This window comes from Cornus florida, unplaced genomic scaffold, assembly GCF_030987335.1.
Source record: "Cornus florida cultivar Cherokee Brave unplaced genomic scaffold, ASM3098733v1 CherokeeBrave_3.0.0_Hap2_Chr08, whole genome shotgun sequence".
NCBI lineage: Eukaryota > Viridiplantae > Streptophyta > Magnoliopsida > Cornales > Cornaceae > Cornus > Cornus florida.
The window spans coordinates 74,082,157-74,109,516 of record NW_026775578.1 but is presented as its reverse complement, the minus strand read 5'-3'; the positions used below and the strand labels follow the sequence as shown (position 1 = coordinate 74,109,516).

At 38.6% G+C, this 27,360-nt stretch overlaps 1 protein-coding gene across 1 annotated transcript; it reads left to right on the top strand.

The window, feature by feature from the left end:
- The first annotated feature begins 1,757 nt into the window (after positions 1–1,757).
- On the top strand, positions 1,758–6,517 carry LOC132270465 (uncharacterized). The gene is made up of 6 exons (XM_059771642.1): positions 1,758–2,119; positions 2,621–2,834; positions 3,072–3,608; positions 3,991–4,362; positions 4,453–4,627; positions 6,474–6,517. Exons 1-6 carry the CDS (start codon positions 1,758–1,760, stop codon positions 6,515–6,517), a joined length of 1,704 nt encoding a protein of 567 aa, XP_059627625.1.
- The last annotated feature ends 20,843 nt before the right edge of the window (positions 6,518–27,360 follow it).

Sequence of the window (27,360 nt, the reverse complement as noted above, 5' to 3'; positions counted from 1 at the left end):
TCAAACTTATCTCCACATTTATCAGACTCATGCCTGCATTGTTTGAGGGTGGGACTGATTCGTTGTTGGCGGATGATTGGTTTGATCAGGTGGAAAAGCATATTGATGCTCTGGCAGTTGAAAATAATTCTGTAAAGATTCTGTTAGCTACCTACAACTTTACTAGGGATGCCAAATTATGGTGGAAGTCAGTGTCTAATAGAATGGACGTGAAGACATTGTCGTGGGATGCTTACAAAGAGTTATTTTATAATAAGTTCTTTCCGGCGACTAAAAGATAGGAGCTACATAAGGAATTTATCTCTCTATTTCAGAATAGTTCTATGACAGTGATAGATTACGAGAATAGATTCACTTCTCTTTCTCGTTTTGCTTCAGAAATTGTAGGTAAGGAATCAGATAAAGTCCACAAGTTTGTAAAGGGACTCCATTATCGGATTAAGACTTTTGTGGTAGTACAGTGCCTACAGACTTATACTGAGGCTGTAGAAAGGGCATTGATTGTTGAAGCTGAGCTGAATGATAAAAATCAGACTCGGGAGCAGTGCAAGCAAAGACGAGCCAGTGGTTCAGGGGCTGAGGGTCAATTTAGCAAGAGGTAGAGGGGGAGTTCATCTAAGTCTGGAGGACAGCAGTCAAGCCGACCTACTCCTTTGACTTCTGTACCAACAGGAGTAGGTAAGAGTGAGGTCATATGTTTCGGATGTCAGCAGCGTAGCCATTATGTGTCTAATTATCCGTAGTCTTTTTCTACGGGAGCTTGCTTTAGATGTGGACAGCAGAGCCATAGGGTTAGGGATTGTCCGAGGAGGACTGGTGGCTTAGGCAGAGGTTCTGGTAGTGGTCGTGGTACACAACAGAGACCATCTCAGTCTGCTACAGTACAGTCTGGGTTTAAACCACCATAGCCAGCTGCATCTTCACAGGGATCAAGACCAGCTGGGAGGGGTACTTCTACAGGGACTGGTCAATAGTTCGGGGTTCAGACTGGTGGTTCACAGGATCAGATATCCCAGGGCCAAGTGTATGCACTTCTTGAGACATCTTCGGGACCGTCAGTAGTGAGGGGTATGTTTCCAATCTTTGGATCTTGGGCTCGGATTTTGTTTGATTCTGGTGCATCTCATTCATTCATTTCATGCACATTTGCACTTGCATCGGTATTGGAGGTTGGTTTTCTGGACCGAGTATTATGTATTGATACGCCAGTCAGTGGTTCATTGGTTATGAGCAGAGTGGTGCGGGATTGCGCCATTGTGATTGCAGGGTAGACTTTGGTTTTTGATCTTATCCTTCTTAAGATGACAGGGTTTGACGTCATTCTTGGGATGGATTGGTTATCATCATTTCGTGCGACGATTGATTGCTTCGGTGGTAGAGTTTTAGTGTGTACGCCGGAGGGAGATTGTTTTGTGTTTGTGGGAGATCGGGGTGATTCCCTAGTTTCAGCTTGTTATGGTGTTCGTGGTCGGGACCATTGTGCTTTCTTCTTAGCTAACATTTTAGCTGAAGAAGATGGTGATGTGGAGACAGTTTATCCGTCAGTTGTTTGTGACTTCTTGGATGTGTTTCCGGATGACTTACCGGATTTACATCCTAAAAGAGAGGTTGAGTTTGTGATTGACTTGATTCCTGGTACTACACCGATTTTTATGGCTCCGTATCGTGTGGCACCAGCAGAGCTGGAGGAATTAAAGAAGCTGTTGGATGATTTGAGGCTGAAGGGTTTTATTCAGCTTAGTGTTTCACCATAGGGCATGCCAGTGTTGTTTGCAAAGAAAAAGGATGGTTCTATGAGGTTGTGCATTGATTATCAAAAATTGAATCATGCAACTATTAAGAATAAGTATCATTTATTGCGGATTGATGATTTGTTTGATCAGTTGAGGGGAGTTATTTGCTTTTCCAAGATTGATCTGAGATCTGGTTACTACCAGTTACGAGTTCAGGACGAGGATATTCCGAAGATAGCTTTTCGTACGTGGTATGGTCATTATGAGTTCCTTGTGATGCCTTTTGGTTTGACGAATGTGCCAGCAGCATTCATAGATTTGATGCACCGTGTCTTTGACAGATATCTGGACCAATTTCTGGTAGTGTTTATAGATGACATTTTGGTGTATTCACGATCTCGAGAGGATCACGAGATCCATCTGAGATAGTGTTACAGATGCTAAGAGAGTATGATGACCTTGTGGGCGGGTGTGTCATGGGCGGGTGTGAGAGACACTTTCAGGCTACCACACTGGCGAGCTACGGGTGTACAGTCCCACATCACCTGGGTAGAGGAAAGGTGAAGTGCTTATATGTGAGTGTGTCATCTCTAATTGGTATAAGGCCTTTTGGGATGAAGCTCAAGAGCAAAACCGTGCGGGCTCAGGCCCAAAGCGGACAATATCATACCATATGGTGGAGTGGGTCGTTACAGAGAGCACCATTTGTATGCCAAGTATTCAAAATGTGAATTTTGGCTCCAAGAGGTGAAGTTTTTGGGACATGTTGTTTCAGGCAGTGGGGTTTCAGTTGATCCTTCAAAGATATAAGCAGTTCTAGATTGGGAATGTCCCAAGAATGTGTACGAGATTTAGAGTTTTCTTGGCTTAACGGGTTATTACCGCAGGTTTGTGAGGAACTTTTCTCGCTTAGCTGCTCGGATGACCCGAAAGGGGATTAGATTTGATTGGACTAAAGCTTGTGAGTCGTCTTTTCTGGAGTTAAAGACTAGATTGACTACAGCTCCAGTATTGGTGATACCTAAGCGTGGCTTGGGTTATGTTGTCTTTTGTGATGCTTCTCGGGATGGTTTGGGCTGTGTGTTGATGCAGGGTGGTAAGGTAGTGGCTTATGGATCTAAAAAGTTAAAGATTCATGAGCTTAACTATCCCACTCATGACTTGGAGTTAGCAGCAGTTGTTTTTGCTTTGAAAAGCTGGAGGCATTATTTGTATGGTGAGAGATTCGAGGTGTTCTCAGATCACAAAAGTCTCAAGTACCTTTTTTCTCAAAAGGACTTGAATATTAGATAGAAGCGATGGGTTGAGCATTTGAAAGATTATGATTTTGATTTACAGTATCATCTGGGTAAGGCGAATGTGGTAGCAGATGCCTTAAGCCAGAAATCTCATGGAGTTGTGGCTGGGTTAGCCATTCGAAAATGGAAGATGTTGGAGGATCTAACAGAGATGGGATTACAGTGTTGTGATGATAATATTAGTTATGAGACAGTTTTTCTGTTTAGTCTTGTGGTTCAACCTACTCTTGTTACACGGGTGATTGAGGCACAGAGACAGGACTCAAATTTAGCTGCCATTCATCAGTTGATTTTAGGTGGGGACACAGTAAAGGACTGGACCTTACACACGGATGGTGGCTTACAGTTCAGAGGTTTACTTGTGGTTCCTACGGTTTGTCGGGAGGATGTGTTACGGGAGTTTCACACTTCTCGTTTTACTGTGCATCCAGTTGGTACTAAAATGTATCATAATTTGAAATGCCAGTATTGGTGGAATGGGATGAAGGCAGATGTAGCTCAGTTTGTTGCAACCATTGCCAGTAGCACAGTGGAAATGGGAATGTATTGCTATGGATTTTGTGATAGGACTTCCGAGGTCACAGAGGGATAATGAGTCTATTTGGGTCATTATTGATAGATTGACTAAGACCGCTCACTTTTTGCCTGTTAAGGCGATAGAGTCTACTGAGGCACTTGGCATATTGTATGTCAGAGAGATTGTCAGATTTCATGGGGTTCCATTGTCCATTGTTTCGGACAGGGATGCCAAGTTCACATAGAAAATCTAGGAAGGGCTTCATACAGCATTTGGTTCACCGTTGCATTTCAGTATGGCATTCCATCCGCAGACGAATGGCCAGTCGGAGCGTACTATCCAGATCTTGGAAGATATGCTTCGGGCCTATGTACTTGATTTTGGTGGTAGTTAGGAGGATCATTTACCTCTTATTGAGTTTGCCTACAACAATTGCTATCAGTCGAGCATTGAGATGGCTCCTTTTGAGGCATTGTATGGTAGGCCTTGTCGTTCTCCTGTTTGTTGGACTGAGGTGAGTGAGATAGCCGCCTTAGGGCCAGACATTGTCTTGGAAACCACTGAAAAGATTAAGTTGATTCGACAGCGGTTGTTGACTACTCAGAGCCGACAAAAAAGTTACGCAGATAGACAGAGACGACCATTATCCTTTGAAGTGGGAGACCACGTGTTTCTCAAGGTTTCTCCACGAAAAGGATTGCTACAATTTGGAAAGAGTGACAAGTTATCACCTCGTTTCATTGGGCCATTTGAGATTTTGGACCGAGTGGGCGAGGTTGCTTACAGATTGGCATTGCCACCACAGATGGACAAGGTCCATAATGTGTTTCATGTTTCGATATTGCAGAAGTATGAGCCGGATCCATCACATGTATTGAGTTGGGTTGATGTTGACATTGATGAGGATGTTTCTTACGAGGAGGGACCCGTTCAGATTCTTGACACTCGGGACAAAGTGTTAAGGGGTAAAACGGTGACTCTCGTGAAGGTTTTATGGCGACATCACAGTGTTGAGGAGGCTACGTGGGAACGGGAACAGGATGTTCATTCTGCGTATCCGAGTTTGTTTTCTTCCTCAGGTATGACTTGATTTCGGGGACGAAATCCTTGTATGTTGGGAAGAATGTGAGGACTTGTATTTTTATCATTTTCCGAACATGTTGGCATTCATGCATTTTATTTATTGTCGAAAATTTTGATTTATTTTGCAAATGTGTTTAATTTTAAATAAATATCATTTGTTTATTTCATAAAGGGCATTATTGGCTTTTTGTTTTACAAATGGCATATATGGTATTTAATTATTTTATAAAGGGCAAAGTTGACTTTTATTAGGCAAATGACATAATTGACATTTAGAAATAATGGGAGGACTTTTTGGTCATTTTGCTTGGTCTTGCATTTGACTAATTATGAGCTTAACACATGGGGGTTCACATGGCCAAATTTTGTGTGAGTGTTTGTGGTGACTTGTGTATTGCATTGAGGGAGATAGACATAAAAACAATTCAGCAAAAACCAATTTTGTACATTTGGCTTCTTCTTTATAGTCACTTTTATATTGCCTCATTTGAGGTCTTTGTGTTAGGAATATGAGAGGGGTGTGTGAATGAAATAGGTTCCTAAGGGAGAGAGAGCTTCCTTTTGGTTAAGAGTTGTCCACAGTTTATTAATTCTGGGCTGTCAAAAAGGGTGTTGAAAGAAGAGGTGCGGCTGTATTTTATAAAGGAAAGTGTTCTTCACCTTCTAGTTGCTGATTTTGATCCATTTTTTGGTGTGGTTTTGAATTGTTTAGCAATTGTTCAAGCTTCTTTGAGGTAGGATTACTCAACTCTCACACCCTTTACCTTTAAGGAATCAATTCTATGTGTTTTGTGCTTAAAACATAGGCTACTACTTGTTTTTCGTAATTCTGGAATCACAGCAACCTGAACTTCAAAGGATCATAACATCCTTGTTTTAAGTGCAAATTGAGCAATTTTTAAGTCTAAATTGACTATCTCAAAACAAGCTTTCTAACGATACTAATTTCAGCCTTAGATTCCATCTGTGGAAAAAGTTATGACCTTGTAAAACATAGGCTGCTACTTAAAAATTAGAAAATTGGTTGTTATGATATGGGAAGTTTTGTACTTGATTTTTTAAATGTTATTAAGCACTGTATATGTTGTTATGTGGTAAATGTGAGTTAGAAGGCATGCTTCTTATGTTATACAACCATGGATTACTTAGCCTGTTAAATTTACCATGCTTGGGTGTGGATTAAAATGCAATACCATGATATTGTATATGAGTTGAGATTTCCATATTTATTTCATTATCTATATATCATGTTATATAAATGTACATACATCTCACATAAGCATGGGGGTGATATTGGAATCAAAAGGAAAGTGCAAATGTTTCATTAAATGGTTTTGAAAACCAAATAACAAGGAGGTGCCTTGTATCCGTGGGTTTAGAAAAGAAAAAGGAATTGAATCAATGATTTCAAAAACCGGATAAGGAGTTGCCTTGTCTGTGAAGTTAATGGGAATCTAGAGGAGACGTAGGGAGTGGCTCTATGCGTAGTTATGTCACTAGAGCCCCAAAATGATCACAAGGAGTGGCCTTGTATCAGAGATAGATGACCAACTGTCTTCTCATGGTACTAGGGAGCAGCCTTGGGCGGATTACATTAACTTTTTGTGATGGAAATGGGATTTTGGGAAGTGAGAGGTGTCAGTGACATTAGCATTGGCATTGGCATTACATGACACTTCATTTTATAATCTCATATGATATATTGCTTTCCCCTGAGCTTGTATGATCCCTTTATCTTTTATCCATTCTTTGTTTGGATTCACGGAGGTATTAAAGAGTGCACTTTAAGTAATTCCTGCTGAGCTGTGGTTTCTCATTCCTATTTTATACATATCTTTTCAGGTCATGGCACGGATGGTGTGGAGGGTGTTCCTCCTCAGCTGTAGACAGAGTCGGGGCTGGTGTTGTTGTGTTTTATCCTATATAATAGACTATGTTTTGTATTATATTTTTTTAGAGTATTTCTGGCATGTAATAAATGTTATTTTGGACCTTAAAACTTTAATGTTGTATTTGCATCTTATCTATTTATTTTTAGTCTTGTTTTTGTGAAGGGAAATAGATAGGTGGATGTGTGGTTGAGACAGGTTACAGGGATATTCATTGATTTTGAGACTGTGATTAATTATGTGTTGTGTTCACAATCTGGACCACGGTCTAAGGGCGAGACAATTGCTCTTTTGGTACTTTTTCATTTGGAGAACTCTTCTCACGGTTTTGGTGATGAGTGCAATTTCTTTTTTTTCTTCATTGTCAAGACCTTTCTTAATTTCAACTTCTTTGGTAGTTGCTTGAAGAGCTAGATCTTTCTTGTGAGATTCTTTGTTGCCTTCTCCATCTTTCATTTCTAGCTCGTATGCCATCAAGGAACCAATGAGCTTATCAATAGAAAGTGTGTTGTGATTTTTGGCTTCCAAGAGCCTTTTAGGGATTGACAATGTTAATAAAGCAAAAATACATTTCACTAATTGTTTCATTGTTATTCATGGTAAACAACTCATATATATAGACAAGCATATTCATTTTAGATTCCTTAACATGACTACTACCAACATATGTAATTTCAAGCTTATCTGAAATTTCTTTGGCCATTTCACAATCCGAAACTCTGTTGAATTCCTCTTTGCTTAGAGCATAATAGAGATTTATGTTAGCCATGACATTACATTGAATAAGCCTATGCTCATTTTGAGTCCACTCATCATTGGTTTTTGGAACACTTTAACCATCAACAATTTTGGTTGGAATATGATCACCTTGTTTGGTGGCTTTCCAAGCATCGATCTCAAGACCTCTTAAAAAAGCTCTCATTTTGATTTTCCAATAGTTATAATCATCTCCATTAAACCAAGGAGGTCTATTGTTGGATTGACCTTCTTGATGAAAATTGGCCATGAACGATCCTATTCCTCCTTCATTGCATATGCATGACCCTTTTGTTGAAAAAGACTTGAGAAATGATTTGAAAAATTCTTGTGTGGACAATGCATTGAAAAAATATTTTGAAAATGTTTTTTAGCCAAATCTTTTGAAAAACAATAAGGCAAAGTGAATGAGATCATTGAAATGTTTAGGCAAGTGAAGATTAATCTTCCCCTCTTGGATGCAATTAGACAAATTCTGATGTACGCCAAATTCTTGAAAGATCTTTGCACACAAAAGAGGAAGAACAAGAGCCAAGCACCAAATAAAGTTGTTTTGACCGAGCAAATAAGCTCCATTATGCAACACAACACTTTCCCAAAATTCAAAGACCCTTGCTCACCTACTACTTCTTGCATCATTGGTGACATTGTTATTAACTGGGCTCTTCTTAATTTAGGAGCAAGTGTGAACCTTCTTCCATACTCGGTGTATGTTCAATTGGGCTTAGGAGATTTAAAACCGATGTTGGTAGTTTTACAACTAGCCGACCGATCCATCAAAAAGCCCCGAGGTTTAATTGAGGATGTGTTGATCAAAATTAATAAATTCTTCTTCCTGGTCGATTTTGTAGTCACAGACACAGAACCGATCGCAAATCCCAAGAGCCAAATTCCCGTTATCCTTAGTCGTCCTTTCTTGGCAACCGCTAAAGCCAACATAAACTATAGAACAAGGATAATGAAAATTTCACTTGGGCATATGATGGCGAAGTTGAATATATTCAATCCAACCCCCAATTCTTTGGACAAACATGTAGAGGTTTGTGTTATTAAAAAAAGCATTGAAAATGAATGTGCAAAATTTGAGTCTTTACTTAATGTTGAACATTCCAATGGTTTATTTTCTAAAAAGACTTCAAGGAAAAATGTTTTCAACCAAGTGTTGAAAGGGCATGGAGGCCTAAGAATTGCTTTGATTAAGGACCGTCAATTCCTTTTGAATCAAACCCAATGAGTTCTCTAGGGAACAATTTGTTGGGTAGGGTTCAAAGAGTTTTTCACCCTACTAAGGAGGGGATGCACAACAAGATTTTTGATCCGGGCTAAAATAGCCCAACATCTTGCTAAAGACGTTAAACACTAGTGATTCATAGGGTTTTCAACCCTATTCCTCCCTCATTTCTATTTTATTTTACTTTCATTTCTTGCGTCGTCTAGATATATTATGGGATCATACACATTGTTTGAGACTTTGAGAGGGAATGCATGTGCTTTCATCTTCAAATTAGGCATTTAGTGCATGTTCGATCGATCTGAGAAGAAATTCGGTCGATCGAACAATCATCCCTGCATATTCCCATCTCTCTGTTCCATCGTGCGAAAATCTATGCATATTTCATCACTTTGTGTATCGTGCGAACTTTCTCTCAGATCGATCTAAGTATTCCCCGATCGATCCAGTTTTCCCTTGGATCGATCTCCATTCCATACTTAGAAAAATTTTTGAAACTCTAAAAAATCTTCTCTCTGTGTATCGTCCCAAGATCTCTGCAGGTTTCCACCTGTTGGATTAATCGAGTTTTGATCGATCTGTGCACTTCCGTTGACTTAGACTTTTTTTTTTAATTATAAATTTCAAAATTCAAATTTAAAATATATATATATATATATATATATATATATATATATATATATATATATATATTCCAAAAATCCAAAAAGATTTTTAATTTTCAAAAAATTTTAAAATTTTAAAAATATTTTGTTGTTTTGTGGGTTCGATCGATCTAAGTACCTTCAAGATCGATCGGTGTTTGATTGATCTGATCACTAGTGTGATCGATCTGACATGTCGGGAGCTATTTTTAAAATATGACCCAATGGTCACTTGGATCGATTTTCACATCTATCCAATACCCTTCCTCTCTCCCGGCGATCTCCTGAAGCTCCAAAACTCCATCCCCAATCTCGATCTTTTCTTTCTCTCTCTTGGTTATCTCCACTTCTCTCCTTGACTTTGGGTAAGTTGTCCTTTTCCATTTTTATTTCACTTTCGTGTTTTCTGTTACACACTAATTGATTCTAGAGTGGGGGTGAATAGAGTTAATGACCATTTTTTGAATTTACAAATTTAATTTCTAATCAACAAATGTATAATATGTATTTAATGCAAATAAATAATCCAAAGCATAAATGTAAGAGAGATAGGGATACGAGATTGCAAACAATGACTCGGAGATTTTAGCGAGGTTCGGAAACTCCTACTCGTCGGCTCAAGATCCTTCTTGAGACTTCCCAATCCACTAAAGCTTCTCCTTAAGGGTAGAGAGCAAACCTTCACATGAAGCAAGCCCTTGCTTCTTTTTCTTACTAGGAGAACACCCTTCCCCTAGGCTTCTTTGGGTTACACCAACCCTTACAAGATTGTAGAAAAGTTTGAAGTTCGAATACAAGATTAAATCTCTCTCAAGATAGATATACAAATGTAGGCTCACAAGACTAGAGTAATAAATGAATAAGAATGAAGCTCAAGTCTAATATGGTTGAATGAGTAAAATGCTAAAATAAATGCTCTTAAATGGTGTTTCAAATTTATCTCTCAATCGCGCCCTTACCTTCAACAATGCTTGGCCTTATATAGAGAAAGGAGGAAGATGAAGTGCATTAATTGCTCAAATATGACTGTTGGAGTTGGTTGTGGAGCATTTAATGAGTAAATAACCATTGGAGCAATAAATACTAGTGTTTCAGATCTGTCTCAGCTCATTTAAAGTACTCGAGATAATGAGATTGGATCTCATCTAACCAGTTACAGGATTCTTCCTAACCAATTACATTAGCTAGGGGACTCTTTCAGTTTAAGACCAACTACTCAAGCACAGAAGACTTCCTAACCGGTTACATCATTGGCCAAGAGAAGTGATATCCTGTTTAAGCGATGATAACCGGTTACATAAGTTTTCCTAACTGGTCACATCATTGGCCAAGAAAAGTGTTATTTTGTTCAAGTGAAGATAACCGGTTACATAGCTTCTTCTAACCGGTTACTTCATTAGCCAAGAAAATTGTATTTTGTTTGAGTGTAGGTAATCGGTTATTTGGGTTCTCTTAACCGGTTATGAAGGGTCATAGAAGGATGCATCATTCTGTGTGTGTTAATCTAATTGGTTAGAACTAACTTTCTAACCGGTTACAAGATGCGGTTAATAAGATCAAGCTTTCTGCTATGTTCATCTAATCGGTTAGATGATGTTTCCTAACCGATTACAAGATGGATTTGATCAGGTTATGCTTTCTGTTTCACTCATCTACTTGGTTAGAAGTTATTTTCTAACCGGTTACCAGATGTAAGGAAATTTTGATTTTTCTTTTAAGTGCAAGATATTGAAAAATGTATTTGAAGTAGATGCATAAACCTATAGATATGAGCTTCAAATTAATTCATAAATTACTTTGACAAAGATCCTAATCACTCACCAATCTATCTACCCATTATTCTTCAAGACAATCATGATTGCATTATGCTTGAGGTAAACTTGATTTTTCTTGAAATGGTATCTCTGTCTTGGTTGCTTGGTTGTAATTGTTCGACATATTTTATCCCTTTACTTTGCAAGCTCAATGTAAAAAATAGTCTGAGAACACTTCTTAATGCTTTGTAATCATCAAAATCATTAGACGATCTTTGAATGACATTTAGGGTCAACAATCTCCCCCTTTTTGATGATGGCAAAACATTAATGTGTTTATACATAAGGGAAATAAGCATTGACATATCTTAAATGCAAATTTAAAAAATTTAAGATTTCTCCCCCTATCATAGAGCATAGGATAAATATAGCTTTAATATGCATGAAAGAGATACTTTTGCAAAAATAATTCATGTTAATTTCATTTAAGCATTTGCAAAAATAAGTATCATGTTAACACATCATTCATTTCACTATTCTCCCCCTTTGACATCTCAAAAAGGTAAGGGGGGTCCACACAAGAAAGACAAGTATAAACATAAAGTAATCGAAGGTCAACTACATCGATCAACAATCTCGACAACGGGGTCACGACGCTTAGGAGGTGGAGGTGGAGGAGGAAGAGCATCGGACTTCTTGCGGTGCTCTGGAAAGACAAACCCTGGAGGAATGATCTAAATGCGCTCAGCCACCAATTTTAGAAAATCCCTCATAATTTTGGCATTGGCATTGTGGACGGCCAGCCAACGATCAATGAGATCGTAGGTCTCCATAGCTTGCTGAATGACGACATTTAAGTCGGACGATTGATCATAGGAGCGAGAGAAAAGTGATGTCCCAGCACTATTAGCTTGAGTCTCAAGAGCTGTGACACTGTCACCCAAGGCTCAGATAGATGCCATGGTCTCGGCGTACTGGTTATGAAAGAGCTGAGCGATATCAGGAGAAGAAGGTTGATTGCATTATGCTTGAGGTAAACTTGATTTTTCTTGAAATGGTATCTCTGTCTTAGTTGCTTGGTTGTAATTGCTTGGTATATTTTATCCCTTTGCTCTGCAAGCTCAATGTAAACATTAGTCCGAGAACACTTCTTAATGTTTTGTAATCATCAAAATCATTAGACGATCTTTGAATGACCTTTAGGGTCAACATTTTCCATGTTACCTTATGTAGATCTAGAGCTTCCCATGTTAATTAGTTGCCATTTTTGAATCTTCAAGCATGTTTATATATGTATATATATATGTATATAATTTTCATTTCCTTATTTAAATCTGAGGGCCACGTACCGATTTAAGTGACCATTCATGCTTTATTGAGGTGTATGGTCACGAGCCTTGAAGTGACCATTGGATTGCCCACGTGTCGTCCACATCGCAAATCCGGGACTGTTCATATTTTTCCATCGATCAGAGCATGATCGATCCCAATCATATCATGATCAATCCAACTTGGATTGATCCCATCTTTTTCATGATCGATCGAACGTCACTGTTTTGCATGTAAAGCTCATATACTCTCTTTTGTGTTTCATGCATCTCATTTATACCCAATGCCTATGTTTTCCACGTTGGTTGCATTCTGCTCTTGTTATATCTAGCATGTTTCACTTTATTGGATTATTCACTGTCTATACTTAGCTGCATTATCACTTGCATAGATTTATATATTTTACTCTGAGTTATCTATCTTAACTTAACAAACATGTTTCTATCTATGTGTTTCATTTCTATATCCTGTTACTGACTACAATTGCAAGTGTTTCTTATATCCTGTTACTGACTACAATTGCAAGTGTTTCTTTCTTTTTTTATAGACCATGACTCAGTACAAGACCACTACCCACCTAACATATGACTGTAGGGTTTGACAGCGAGTAGAGGAGCCTGCGAAGCATGAGGAGGCAACTCTCATTCAGTCCGAGCGCTCCTCCTCTTCTGCATCTGTTTCCTCATCTTCATCGGCTCAGGAGGCTGAGCATGCGCTACCCCCATTAGCTATTCCACCACCGGCACAGCCCGGCATGGTCCGCGACAGAGTGGACCCTACTATTCGCGTCTTTCAGTGGCGCATGAGTCAGTTTTTTATGATACTTTCTTCTCCCGGTCGATTCTGACCAAGGAGGCCTATGATGAGATCTACCGGCGCAACATATCTCCTATACTAGCCCTGGTGGCCAATTCGGTTTACCTGCGACTATTTTAGTTATTCTACCAGAACCTCCGGCCGGCCCCGAATAACCTGGCAGAGTTACGGACCACAATTGACGACCATCTTGTGACGGCCCAAGTTTTTCAACCCGGTACGTCAGTGACGAATCGAAAGATGACCCGATAACGGATCAAAAATGTGGAAGAAAAAGACAAAACAACGGTCTCTAGAGATACAACATGGCTCTAACACACCATTATGACCCTCAACGAGGTCACGGAACCCAAAGGAATCAAATGGGGAAGCAACGTTTCAAAAACTAACAAGATTGAACCTAGGGGCAAAATTATCATTTCCAGCTTAAAAGTGGGTGCCACCGAGCACACCATTGGAAAGACAACGAAAAATCAATGAACTTAGACTCAAAAATCGCTTAATTCGGAGTTCGAATGAAGAAGATATAGCTTACAGAAGAAGAAGAGGCAAAATGGTCAAAAAGGGGGCAACCAAGAACATCTAACCGGTTAGGAGACCTTCCTAACCAGTTAGGAAGCCAAAACCAGAGAAAAAAACACTGCCCACACTCATCTAACCGGTTACGAAACCCCTCGTAACCATTTAGATGTAAAGGGACAGTAAGGGTGCGACCCAAGTTTTCTACGTGACTCGTGAGGAAAATCGAAAAATACGTAATGTGAAATGCCCTAAATGTCCTCCTAAGAAAACTGGTCCAAAGGGTCCAAAAAGCTGCTAAATTTAAAAACTGAGAGCTGAACTTCGGATGCAATTTCTGATGCCAAGATGGCATTTTCTGGAAAAACACAAAAAAGAAACCCCCTCTAAAATCATATTTTCTAATCAACCATGTAAAGAACGGAATTTATTTCCCAAACAAAACTCCCAAAATACCCTTAGGTCAGAATATACAACAAAAGTGTAAAATGAGTCCGTAGGAGGCTCATTTCACCAAAGAAGAAGCTTTGCCCGGAAACGACCATGCACGCAAACGTAACTTACCTAATAAGACATGCTACAATGGTCCATGGCCCAAAAATATGGCCGATACAAAATATGACCCCCCAACGGCCAAAATGCCAAAAACGAAGTTTGAAACGAAAACTTGGAATTTAAAATCATGAGATGGTTTCAAAATACCATTTGGCCCTTGGCCACACTTCATACATGATTAATGAATGCTAATGGAAGAATCAAAATGGAATTCCCACACCCAATGCAAACATGGTGAGGCAAAAACTAAATATTTTTCAATACTTTCTTAATATTCTATAAAGTCAAAATTTATATAGGATACAAATTACATATCATTGGCCTCTGGTCTCATCTCATACATGTCAAATACATTATAAAGAGTGTACTTATGTACACATTACATATAAGAAATCAAATGTACACATGTTGACATATAAGACTACAATTGGCATTCCAAGCCAACATTCACCAAAAATGGAAGTCTCCAAGTCCATAAATCATCCAAGCATAATGAAGACCTCAACTTTGATTCTTGTACCTGAACTATGCCCCAGTATCGTAGGGGTGAGTAACATAAAGCTACTCGTAGGAAATGAGCATGCATCGACCTACGTTTTATAAGTTTGCATGATTTAATTATTGTGGTTCATTCCACCTAACGTCTATGTCAAAGGTGAGACTCAAGGAGCATCCTAGCTACCTAAGATCATTTCTAGCATCAATCACCTCGTTCATGCAATTTTAGCAACATAGGTTCATGCTTACACAAAGCAACAACATAGGAGCATGCTTACACAAAGCAACAACATATAGATTCTCAAGGTTATCAACTTGAAGTCTAAAATGCAACATCAACTAAATATAACAATTTAGCATAATTAGAATATCTAATACCACACATCAAGACATAGATTCTTTAGGTTATCAACTAGAAATCTAAAAATGTGTAATCAACTAAATATAGCAATTTAGTATGGATGTACTTAACAACATCAAAATCGCCAATAACCAAAACCACAAGTTAATAAGGTAAATATGATTGTCAACTTGGAATTGAATACGAAAACAAACAGTGGAAGACTTGGACATCACGCTCGGAATTCTGCCGAGACCTCAATTGTTATTTCGGGCACTAACCCGCAGGGAAGACCACCCTAAGTGTAATACCCCTAATTTAAAAGGATAGTCTCGGCATTTATTTATTATTTTTGTTGTATTTTTGCATGATTATTTGGTTTAATTATTTTATTTAATTGTTTACCTGTGTGACGTGTATTTAATTGGTATCTATTTATTTGTTTAAATCGGCATTTATTTATTATTTTTGTTGTATTTTTGCATGATTATTTGGTTTAATTATTTTATTTAATTGTTTACCTGTGTGACGTGTATTTAATTGGTATCTATTTATTTGTTTAAATTGCATTTTATTGCATTTTATTTTATTTAATTGATTATTAAAGGTTTTAATTTAGGAAATAATTTAGGAAGTATTTTAATTACCTATTTTATTTTCATAATTGAGGGTTTAGTTTCTTTAGCCGACACAGGATTTAATTAAGTTCTATGGGCCGGTTAAGATTTGGTTAGGACTCTAATTAATTTAGGGTTTTGGTATAACTCTATAAATATATGGGTATACGTCTGCCGAGGGTTTCTAAAACCCTATTCACCATATTCCCGTATACAGTAAAGAGAGAAGTTGAGAGAACAGAGCGTCGTAACGGTCTGTCAAGGAGAATAACAGAGAGGACCAAGGGAGGTGTTTGGTGGATTAGATCAGAACCAGAGGAGGCTAGAAGGTAGTCAGTGGTTGCCGGAAAGCTTAGAACAATGGCGTCAAGGTTCTGTTTATAAAACTGTACAGGCAAGTTCTTCTCTTTCTCCTTCCCTTTGGCTTGTGTTCTGTGCACCTAGACAGTCTCTAGGAGATTAATTGGCCTTAAACTGAACCATGCATGTTTGATATATGATTTGCTTGATCGTTTTATCTGTGCAAAATTTATTTACAAAATAATTATAGCGCGTATGTTTTCTTGACTCTGTTTTGGCATAACGTCCCACTGTTCTAATTTTTATTTTGAATCTTACTGAAATCAATCAAGGTCTGACTGGATACTAGACGTAAATTAAGACTTCAAATTTAAATTGGAGAAAGAATAGAGGGGTTGGGATAAAACTGACCTTGCAATTAGTTTCAGTGCCGTTCTTCAACAACGCTAGTTTAAATGGCCTGATTAAACTCTGTAATTGCTTTCAATACTATTGTAAACAATCTTGGGGAATGCTTCTAGACTAATTTACGAGTCCTAAGTTTGGTTTTAAAAACTAACAGAGGGTTAGGAATAAGCCGGAGAAGGAGCACAAGAGCTGAAACACGCACCGGGGACGAAGGCTCACACAGGAGGTGAGAGCCGGCTCCATGGAAGTGGGAGCCGGCTCCCACAACAAAGTGGAGCCGGCTCTAGGGAGTCCTAGAGCCGGCTCTAGGCTGGAAAAGAGCCTGCTCCAAATTCTAGAGCAGGCTCCCTTTGTATTTTTAATTTATTTTACGATTTTTTTTAATTTTCTACATACTATGTTCACTGTTGGAGCATGGAGACTGTTGGAATGAATTTGGAACTTTACAGAGGGATCAAGGAATGAATTTTGAGTGTTATTAAGACCCTAAATTGAGTAAAGTTTAATTCTAAGTTGTCGGGACAAACAGTGTAAAAATTAAGGCACTTAACAAATGGAAGTTGAATTAATTGTTGAATTAAAATTCAGCAATTTGATGGAACATAAGGTGTTTATAAAACTTGTTTTAGAATGCATTCAAGTGCATGATAAGGTCATTTAATTATTAATTTTGATCTATGCATGCTTAGGAGGCTAGTTGCTGAATTATTAATTTGTTTACTGCAACTATATGGTTAATGCTTGGATTTAAACTGCTGAAATATTTAAACAATCTTCTGAATTGTTTTAGCAATTTATTGGTTAATAATAGGGTTATTCAACCTATTCACATGCATGATGGAGTCCCTGACATATTAAATGTGGTCTATGCATGCTCTGGATGTTAGTTGTTGATTTGTTAAAATCGTCTCCTGCAACTATATGGTTAAATGCTTGGATTTAAATTGCTGAAGCTTTAAATAGTTTTCTGCAATTGTTTGGATGGTAGTTTTTGGTCTGTAAATTATTAAACTGTTATATATGTTATAATTTACATGGATATGGAGGATGGTATGTACTGGTATGGGACGGTGACATACTAGGGACGGTTTAGCTCAAAACGCATAAACCTAACCTAATGGATTAATGGAATGGATTGAAAGATATCGAATCCTAATTGTGGCTAAGTCAGATCAGCTGTAAACAAGTTGGATGACTTCCTGGATTAACGGATGGTAGTTAAGTCATATCAACTGAATAAGTTGAATGACTAACTAGTTGGTTTATTGTATGACAGTTTAATAAATAGTTGAACTGCATACCCTGGATTTGGACGGACTTTATATATATGGTTATGGTACCACGAGTTGAGCTTGAGTCTCAGACTCGTTGGTTAGGGTGCGTATATGCAGTGGATGCGTAGCTGGTTATAATAGGTTGAGGTGTACCCTGTTAGGTCTAGGTACTCATGCCCACCTTTGGGTGCGTATTCGCATGTTGCCTTCTATTCAGGTTGAGACCCCTATTATAGACTGGTGAATGTCCCTTAGTGTGGATATATTTATACGTATGGACTAGATAGATATTATGAGGTGTCTACGGTGTATCTGCGTATCGGGTCACTGTATGGATTGCAGTTAGATTAGAACTTGCTCGTAGGTCTGACCCACTCCTTTATTATTCTTTTCAGGTACAGGACGGTTCCAGCCTTAGAGCTTGATCGTGCTTGTCGAGGATAGTCTCACTTTCATCTGAATACGTAGGACTTCTCTCGATGTTTCTAGCATTATCTATTTTCAGTTTTCAGTTTCAGTTGAACTTTTGGTTAGGGGTCCATCAGTGGATTCCCAAGTTGTAACCTTGAAGTTTTGGAGGATTGGAGTTTTATTTTTCAGTTGTCCATGGAGGATTTTATAATTAATGTTTCTTTCAGTTTTATTCTATCTTTATTGTTCTTTTTGTCATCTGTGTTCGTTGTAAAATACTTTAATTGTTTGATATTCCCTCGGGTTTGGGCCTAGGCCTGATCAACCCGTGTCTCGGATCCGAGGGGTATCACACTAAGTGCGCACTATCTCAATGACTTAGAGGACTCACGTTCCCATACTAGAGCCAAAACCTAGCCATTTTAACTCAACAATGTTCCAAGATTCCAAAATAAGCCAAATAAGTTCATAACTTATACATATTACTATTACATAGTAACAAGTTAGCAATATAACTCTCAATTGTGCATAATAAGCATTTCATATCCATAATGCTACGAAATCACAAGCCAATAATATATTCATATTAGAAAAATACTTTCATGAATATAAACTTAACAATAATGCTCTTCAATGCATATAACATAATCTAGTGAGTATATCACAAGTCTAAATCCATGCCCTTAAAATAGAAACAACTTCTAAAACATGATTAGATCCATGGATAAACAAGGTAGAATTTAATTACATCAAAATAATTAAACTCTCTAGATTTCAAATCATTTCCAATTGGCCCCAATTTAATATATGCTAATAGACATATCATGGTCATTACATATATTCACACACAAGCTTAATTAGGCCCATGAAACCACCAAAATAGATTTTAATTAATTCCCTTAATTAAAGTCTCTAAATTTCCAAACTCAACCAAATGCTCTCAAATTAAAGTATATTAACAAACATGCCAAAACTTAATTTAGAAGCATAACATAACTCAATTCCATGCAAGGTATGGCCATGAACTTAAATCTTTCACAAAAGATAAATATTAATTAAAAAGAGCAATTCTTATTTAATTAATCCCAAATTAATATATGTTAACCAACATATTAAAACAAGAGTTTCTACCATGCCACAATTCAAATCAAAGTTTCTCATCATCATGTAAATTAAATCTTATACAAAGAATTAAATATTTCAAATTTCCTAGATTTGATACAAGGCATGCATATAGGTTGTATAAACATGGAAAACACACAATACAACAGATATAAAATCCTAAAACATTCCCTACCTCCATTTGAGATGAAATCTCAAATCCCCACCAAAATAAATCGGCTCCGAATCCAACAAAACTCCTAGGTTTTGTCGGGGACAACTCCACGAACATGAATCTCAAGGAAGCCCCATTAAAACACAACTTGACTTCAAACCCGAACTCAAGAAATGGCCAAAATGAGATTCCAATCGGTTGGAATTGAAGGTCTCGCCGAGGGGAGCAATAAACACAAAAGCATCACCACTTTTTAATGAAGGGAAGAAGTCCAAAAGAGGAGAGAGAAGATGGCAGCCATGGATGGAGCTTGCACCGGCCATGAGAGAGGAGAGAGAGAAAAAAATCTGATTTTTCTTTCTAAGACCTCCTATTTATAGAAAAACTCAAAAAGTGCCCCGAAAGGGCCCCACCGGGTCCGAAAAAGTGGAATTCATGCAAACGCGCTCAAATGGCAAAACTCCATGAACAATAAAGATTCCAAATGATAAAATATGAACAACGGAAGAAACGGCGTGAAAAACTGAGTCCCGAGCAGAGAGTTATGCCTAAAACAAGTTTGGCACAAATTAGAGCCAGAAACCCTAAAACTGGAAAACATCGTCCAGGAGGAAATTCTAAGAATCCACGACTCGACGAAATGTGAAAATGAATCCCGTACGAGGATCCAGGCTCAAAACAAGGCATTGAGCAATAACTTTCATTAATTGCACAATGACCCCTCCAAAAAGTGAAAACTGCGAAACTACCCCAGAATGAAAATATCTTCCAAAAGATATTTTCTTAGATACCCCTGAAATAAAATGTCTTCAAAATATATTTATGAAAAACACCCCAAGAAAAGAAAAAGTTTCCAAAGAACTTTGCATTTATGCCCCTATGGACACCGGGAGCAACCAGAGTACTTTCTCACGAAAGTAAAGATACGTATCTCATAGAAATCATTGGGAATGAAGTCAAAAACCAACTCCGAACACAAGAAGTGTGGTTACGCAAACAAAGTGCCAAACGAGGAAAAGACGAAATAGGGAAAAAGACGGAATAGGGAAAAAGACGAAAAGTGATAGTGTCGAAAAAATGAAAAATGTGGAAATGACTCAGTCCTCAAAGGAAGTTGTCAATCCAAAGAAAAGAGTCTCGGAAATCACTCCAGAGCACTCGAGACGACACTAATCGACAAGAAACCAAACTCAGAAGGGAAAAGACAACCAAAAAAATTTGTCCGAAAAATCTGGGTCATTACACATCTCATCCGCATCACTGTTAAGACTTTGGCCACCTCCTCCCAATGCCCACATGTCTGCCCTCCCGGCATTGATTATCCTATTCTTTAGAGGTCATCCGATGCAGACATGGCCACAGCTCTAAATGGCCCTACTAGTGCCGGCGACACATTTTCCACCAGGACTTACTTGCTCGACAGCATATGGTTCTTTGATTTGGTTTTATACCGAAATATATTTATGGCAGGGCACAAGATTCAGAGGCGAGCAGATTTTCTTATAGCCTTATATGCCTACTACACAGGCCATTGGTTCTCTGTCCTGGAACTCCATTAAAGTGTTATGATGAAGCTCTACACGGACTACATCAGCAAAAACAAGCCTATGCGGTCCAAGTTCCTCCCCTTTGCGCATTTGATCACTCAAATCCTCCAGGACCAGCGCTATCCTTTCCACCTGGAAAAGCATCCTGAGACTAGGGCTTGCCACTATGGCAAGAAGGACTGGAATAAGAGCTACAATGCTCTTATTAGGTTTCTAGGGGATGAGGCAGCCAAAGAGGCAGCAGAGGAAGAGGAGGCAGCAGCAGCAGTGGCAGCAGCAGACGCACCAACGGCGGAGAGCGCTTTTATAGACATTGACTTAGAGCAAGAGCCTCCAGAGGAATCACCACATCACTCTCCAGTGGGGTCACTGATAAGCACCTAATATTGCATATTCAAGTGCCTTTATTTGCATTACTTAAGTTCATTAGTTGGTTTTATTGTATAGATTATCTCCAGTTCCTCATTTTGGTGAATTTTCAAGCTGGTCTCCCGAAAAGAAATAAAGTAGAGGTTTTAAAGGCTTTTTGAAGATCAAGTCATTTCGGGCCTTTGCATCCTTTGACTTCCAAGAAGAAATTGCCGAATTATGTTCATAAAGATTCTCTACAAGACAAAAGGCCAGAAGATGGACTCAATGACTCATAACCAAGATCAAAGTGAAAGAGAATCAATAGCGTGAAGATTTGATAACAGTGAAAGAAGTTCAAAGTAGGAGAAAAGAAAAATAAAGTCTAAGGCATGGACGAGCGCTCATCCAGTGCCGTACGAGCGCTCGTCCGGTATTCAGGAGCAAACGGCGCACGCACCATGTCACACGAGCGCTCGTCCTTCTTACGAGCACTCCAATTCAAGGCAAAGAGAAATAGGCTATGAGCGTTCGTCTCTGCAGCTCTGGACCATGAGAAAACTTCCAAAGCATTTACGAGCGCTCGTGCTACGTCCTACGAGCACTCGTCCGAGCACTACTGACCCACTTAGCTTTTTGATCCTTTCAATTAGATTCCTCCCTTAATAGGGTTGTTGGAAAAACACTTTTGGGGGACATGGACTTCGGTTTTGGGGAGGTTTGGTAGACATCATATCTATATGAGAAATGTTGAATGATTAAGAAGGGGGATCTCACATTTTAAGGATTTTCTAGAGAGAGAAATATTGTGTTCTTGAGGATTGTGTGTATTTTGGCTCCTAAGTTCGAAAATGGAGGGGAAGATCTCCTCTACTCCTTCCTCCCTTGCCTCTATGGGTAACTAACTCCCTTTCTAGGGAGGTGATGAAGCCCTTCCATGTAAGCATGTTTTAGTTTTGTTCAATTTGGGGAATGAAATGTATATATGGTAGTTTCATAATCTAGAGCACTAAACTTGATGTAATGGAGCTTAATCTCTATAAATGATTATGTTGAAGCTAATATCTTATCTTAGATTATAATTTCTCATGATTGAATGGCTTGCATTTTCATAGTGAGAATAGAAATGAGATTGTGGAATGGTTTTTATTGGCATGTATATAAGAAGCTTGTTAGTCCATAGCTTAGGGTCTCCCTTTGATGGATTTTTCTTGATTCTTGACTCCATGTGCTATCATCATAGTTATTGAGGGGTTTGATATTCCCTAGCTTAATGAACTTTGAGGGATTATGCTTAACTCTTGATTCTATGAACTTCTTGAAGATAATGTAGTAATCTTGTATTGCTACCTATCATTGCCATATATCTAATTTGTTTCCCAAGTTAATCATAAGCTAGCATGTTTATAGGCTTGGTAGTTGATTCACTTCCCTAGCCCTCTCTACATAAGTTTCTCTCATCTTAAATTCCTTCTATTTAGTGTTTTATGCAAATTTCAATTCTAGTTCTAAGTGACAAACCAACCAAAAACTCTCCACCTCCTTCGTCAAACAAAGTGATTTTAAAGACCTTGGTTGTCATAAACTTACATTCCTTGTAGTTCTACTTACCCCTATGATAGCCCTACTTTACAATGATTTGTGTTATTGCAAGGGTTGATTATAATTGGTAGCATATACCAAGGCCCACCGCCGTTGCCTGGGATTGCAAATGGTTTTGTAACCGAGGTTCAAAGATTAACTTTGGTTTGATTGTGAATATTGTGTTTTGTGTATATTTTCTTGTTTGGTTTCAGTGACATTGTGTTTTCATTATTCTTGTGAGATTCTAAGGACTCAAGGCTTGTTGAGAGAAAACTGAAAAAATCGTAAGTCTAGAGGACTCCCGGTATGTTTTTCAAAGTTCTTGTCTCAAAATTGTGAATATCTTGCATGTGTTAAATTAGTGATTGTTGATTGAGAAGCCCTTGTCAAGGCTATTCCAATTTTACTGTATTACAAAGCATCGGTCCTTGTCGTGGCCATTTATTTTCTGTCTTGTTGATGATTGAGGAGAAAGGGAACATTGTATGTGGATGTTATGGTGAAGAAGTGTTGTGCTTGTTATGAATTGTGTTATTGATGTTGGGACGTAGGTCATTATCTTTGCCAACTCTTGAAGCCCCAATTGACATAAATTCACTTTAAAGGACTCTTAGAAGAAACCTTAGGAAATCTGAAAATATTAGAGGAATTGAACTTGAATTTAATACAATGGCCAGAAATGAAGAAAATGTCGGGAATGAGGGAATCAATAATGATAGGGCTAAAATTCCAAATGTGGTACCCATGACTCTTAGGGACCATTTCATCCCTACCACTTATGCCTCTCTTCTTGCTTAGTGATGCCAAACATCAACGCAGCCCAATATGAGATCAAATCTAACACAATTCAAATGCTTCCATCCTTTCATGGCTTTGAAAATGAAGACCCCTATAAGCATCTTGATGAGTTCCTCGAAATCTATTCTACCATCAAGCTTAGGGTCTTCTCTAAAAATGCACTCCATTTGCGTCTCTTCCTATTCGCCTTAAAAGATAGGGCAAAATATTGGTTGAACTCCCTTGTTGCAAATTCCATCACTACATGGGCACAATTGCAACAAGAATTTCTAAAAAAATACTATCCGGTGAGTAAAACCAATCAAATGAGGCGTTTCATTCTTAGCTTTTCCCAAATCGATGGGGAACAACTCCATGAGACTTGGGAAAGACTTCAAGACCTCCTTAGGAAATGTCCGCACCACCTAATTCCTAAATGGCAATCGATACAAGCTTTCTATGATGGTTTAACTGAACCACATAGACTCATGGTTGACTCATCTTGTGAAGGGACGTTCATGTCTAAAAATGCGGATGAGGCTTCGACCTTAGTCGAGAATTTGAGTGAAAACTCATTGCAACATAATTTTCATAGGGCTCCAACCTCAACAAATGCAAAGAACACCAATCTATGTCAACTAAAGACAATGAGGGAAGAATTTTCTTAAGTGGATGCCATAGCTCACAAATTTTATCAATTAATGGCACCACATCTCTCTGCTTCCTAGTCTCAAAATTCAGCAAGTGCGGTGTGTGCATCATGCACTAGCCCATTCCATCTCTCGGAAGATTACCCCACACCGGAGCAATTTCCTAGCAACAATTAAGAGCAAACAAATGATATGTTTTCCAGGCCCGGAAATAATCTTTATTCCAATACATACAATCTAGGATGGAGAGATCATTCAAATTTTTCATAGAGGCAACCTGCCCAACAAAATTTGACATTTCAAAATCAAAGGCATCAAAATCAGCCCTCTTCTCAATTTCCAAATAGGCAATTTCAGGCCACTTCAAGTTACCGTCCACCCTATAATCCAAATGTTTCTACTCCACCTCCTGTGTTTCCAACTGATGAAATTCTCGCTGCAAATAAGCAAATGATGGAATCCCTTAACAAATAAATGTTAGAATGTAACAAGCAACTCTTGACATCATTGCAGCCCACTCTTTAAATTATTCATTCACATACTCAGTCAATAGCTAAACTTAAGAATCAAGTGGGATAAATAGCTAATTCAATGAACCAACTTCTTTAAAGAGATAAAGGAAAACTTCTCGCTCAACCATTTGAGAATCCTAGAGGGATCCATGTGATTAATGAAGTCCCTCTGAGTGGGCCTACTCATGAACATGTCCAAGCAATCACTACCCTTTGGAGTGGTCGAATTATGGACAACAAGGTTGATGGAGGAAAAGATGGAAAAGTTCTTCCTCCTAACAATCCAAATCCTAGCTCATCTAATCCAAATTTCACTCCTGAAAATCCAAAGTCTAACACTGAAAATTCCAAGCTTGTGACCCCAAATGGGGAGACTTCTTATGAGCCTAAGGCTTCGTTTCCTCAACGTCTCCAAGAGTCAACACATTTTAGGAACAAAAGTTGTAAAATTCAGGACATATGGGAGGTCTTTAAGCAAGTAAAGATCAACCTACCTCTCTTGGATGCTATCAAACAAATTCCTTCCTATGCCAAATTTCTCAAGGATTTGTGCACTCAAAAGCGTACTTCCAAAAGTCATATACCGAAGAAGGTAAGGCTAACTGAACAAGTGAGTGTGATAATTCAGCACAGCTCCCCTCCAAAGTATAAAGATCCAGGTGCCCTAACAATCTCATGTGTCATTGGTGACAACAAGATAGAAAGGGACCTCCTTGACTTAGGAGCAAGTGTTAACTTGATTCCTTATTCAATTTACTTACAACTTGGGTTAGGAGATCTTAAGCCAACCATCGTAGTCTTACAGCTTACTGACAGATCAGTCAAGCACCCACGGGGCATTCTTAAAGATGTCATCATCAAAGTGGACAAATTCTACTTCCCGGTAGACTTTGTGATTCTTGACACGGAACCGGTCCATAACCCAAATAAACATATTCCCGTGATCCTCGGTAGGCCTTTCTTAGCTATGGCTAATGCTTCAATAAATTGCCAAACCGGGGTGATGGATATCGCCTTTGGAAATATGCAAGTCAAACTTCACATTTTCCATGCAACTCAACATCCTTCCGAAGAGGATGATTGTTTTCTCATTGATGTGGTAGATGAAGTGGTCGAAGAATCTCTCCCCTTCATTCTAAGCAAGGATCCTCTTGAAACTTGCATGTCTCACTTTAATTTTGCAAACTTTGATATCAATTAATCCATCCAAGAAGTAAAATATTTGCGCGACATTGGTGCTATCATGGACTTTCCTCCTTAGAAAGTGCCAAGAGAACCACTTCCTCAACTTTCCACTACTCCTCCAGTACCTTCTTTGAAATCTCCACCACAACTTGAGTTAAAGCCGCTCTCGGTCCACCTCAAGTATATGTTTCTTAGTGCAAATAAAACTCTTCCAATCATCATTGCATCGAACCTTTTAAAGGACCAAGAAAAAACCTTTTAGCAGTGCTACAAGAGCACAAAGAAGCTATTGGCTAGGCTATGGCTGATTTGAAAGGAATCAACCCTTCTATTTGTATGCATCGCATTCATATTGAGGACAATGCTAAACCTTCTAGAGAGGTACAGCGCCGGTTGAATCCAAACATGAAGGAAGTGGTCATGAAAAAAGTGATCAAGCTACTAGATGCGGGAATCATCTACCCCATCTCTGATAGCAAGTGGGTAAGACCCACTCAAGTAGTTCCCAAGAAATCCGGCCTCACCATTATTAAAAATTTAGCAGGAGAACTCATGCCACAACGCACTACCACCAGGTGGCGTGTGTGCATTGACTACCGAAAACTCAATTCTACCACTAGGAAAGATCATTTCCCACTCCCATTCATTGATCAAATCCTGGAGAGGCTAGCCAGCCAAAGCTACTACTATTTCCTTGATGTTTATTCCTGCTATAACCAAGTGGCAATTGATCCTCAAGATCAAGAAAAGACCACATTCACATGTCCCTTTAGAATATTTGCCTATAGACGCATGCCCTTTGGGCTATGCAATGCATAGGCAACTTTCCAAAGGTGCATGATGTCTATTTTTTGATATGGTTGAAAAGTTTTTGGAAGTATTCATAGATGATTTCTCTGTCTTTAGATCTTCCTTTGACTCATGTCTCCATAATTTATCCCTTGTGCTTCAAAGATGCAAGGAGACAAATCTGATTCTAAGTTGGAAAAAGAGTCATTTTATGGTCCAAGAAGGCATTGTCTTGGGACATGTTATTTCAAAAAGGAGAATTGAGGTTGACAAGGCTAACGAAGAATTAATCTCTAACCTTCCTCCCCTGAATTCTGTCCGATAAATCCGTTCCTTCCTTGGTCATGCCGGCTTTTATCGCCACTTCATCAAAGAATTTAGCAAAATATCCCGGCCCTTGTGTAATCTTCTTGCCAAGGATATTCCCTTCAATTTTGATGAAGTATGTTTGGAAGCTTTCAAGAAGCTTCGTACTTTTCTCTCATCAGCCCCAATCATGAAACCACCTAATTGGTCTCTTCCATTTAAGATCATGTGTGATGCATCTGATTATGCATTGGGTACGGTTTTGGGCTAGCGTGTGGACAATCTACCACATGCTATTTATTATGCTAGCAAAACTCTTTCTGATGCTCAGTTGAATTACACCACCACTAAAAAAGAGTTGCTAGCCGTAGTGTATGCCTTGGATAAATTATGTTCTTACCTTCTTGGATCCAA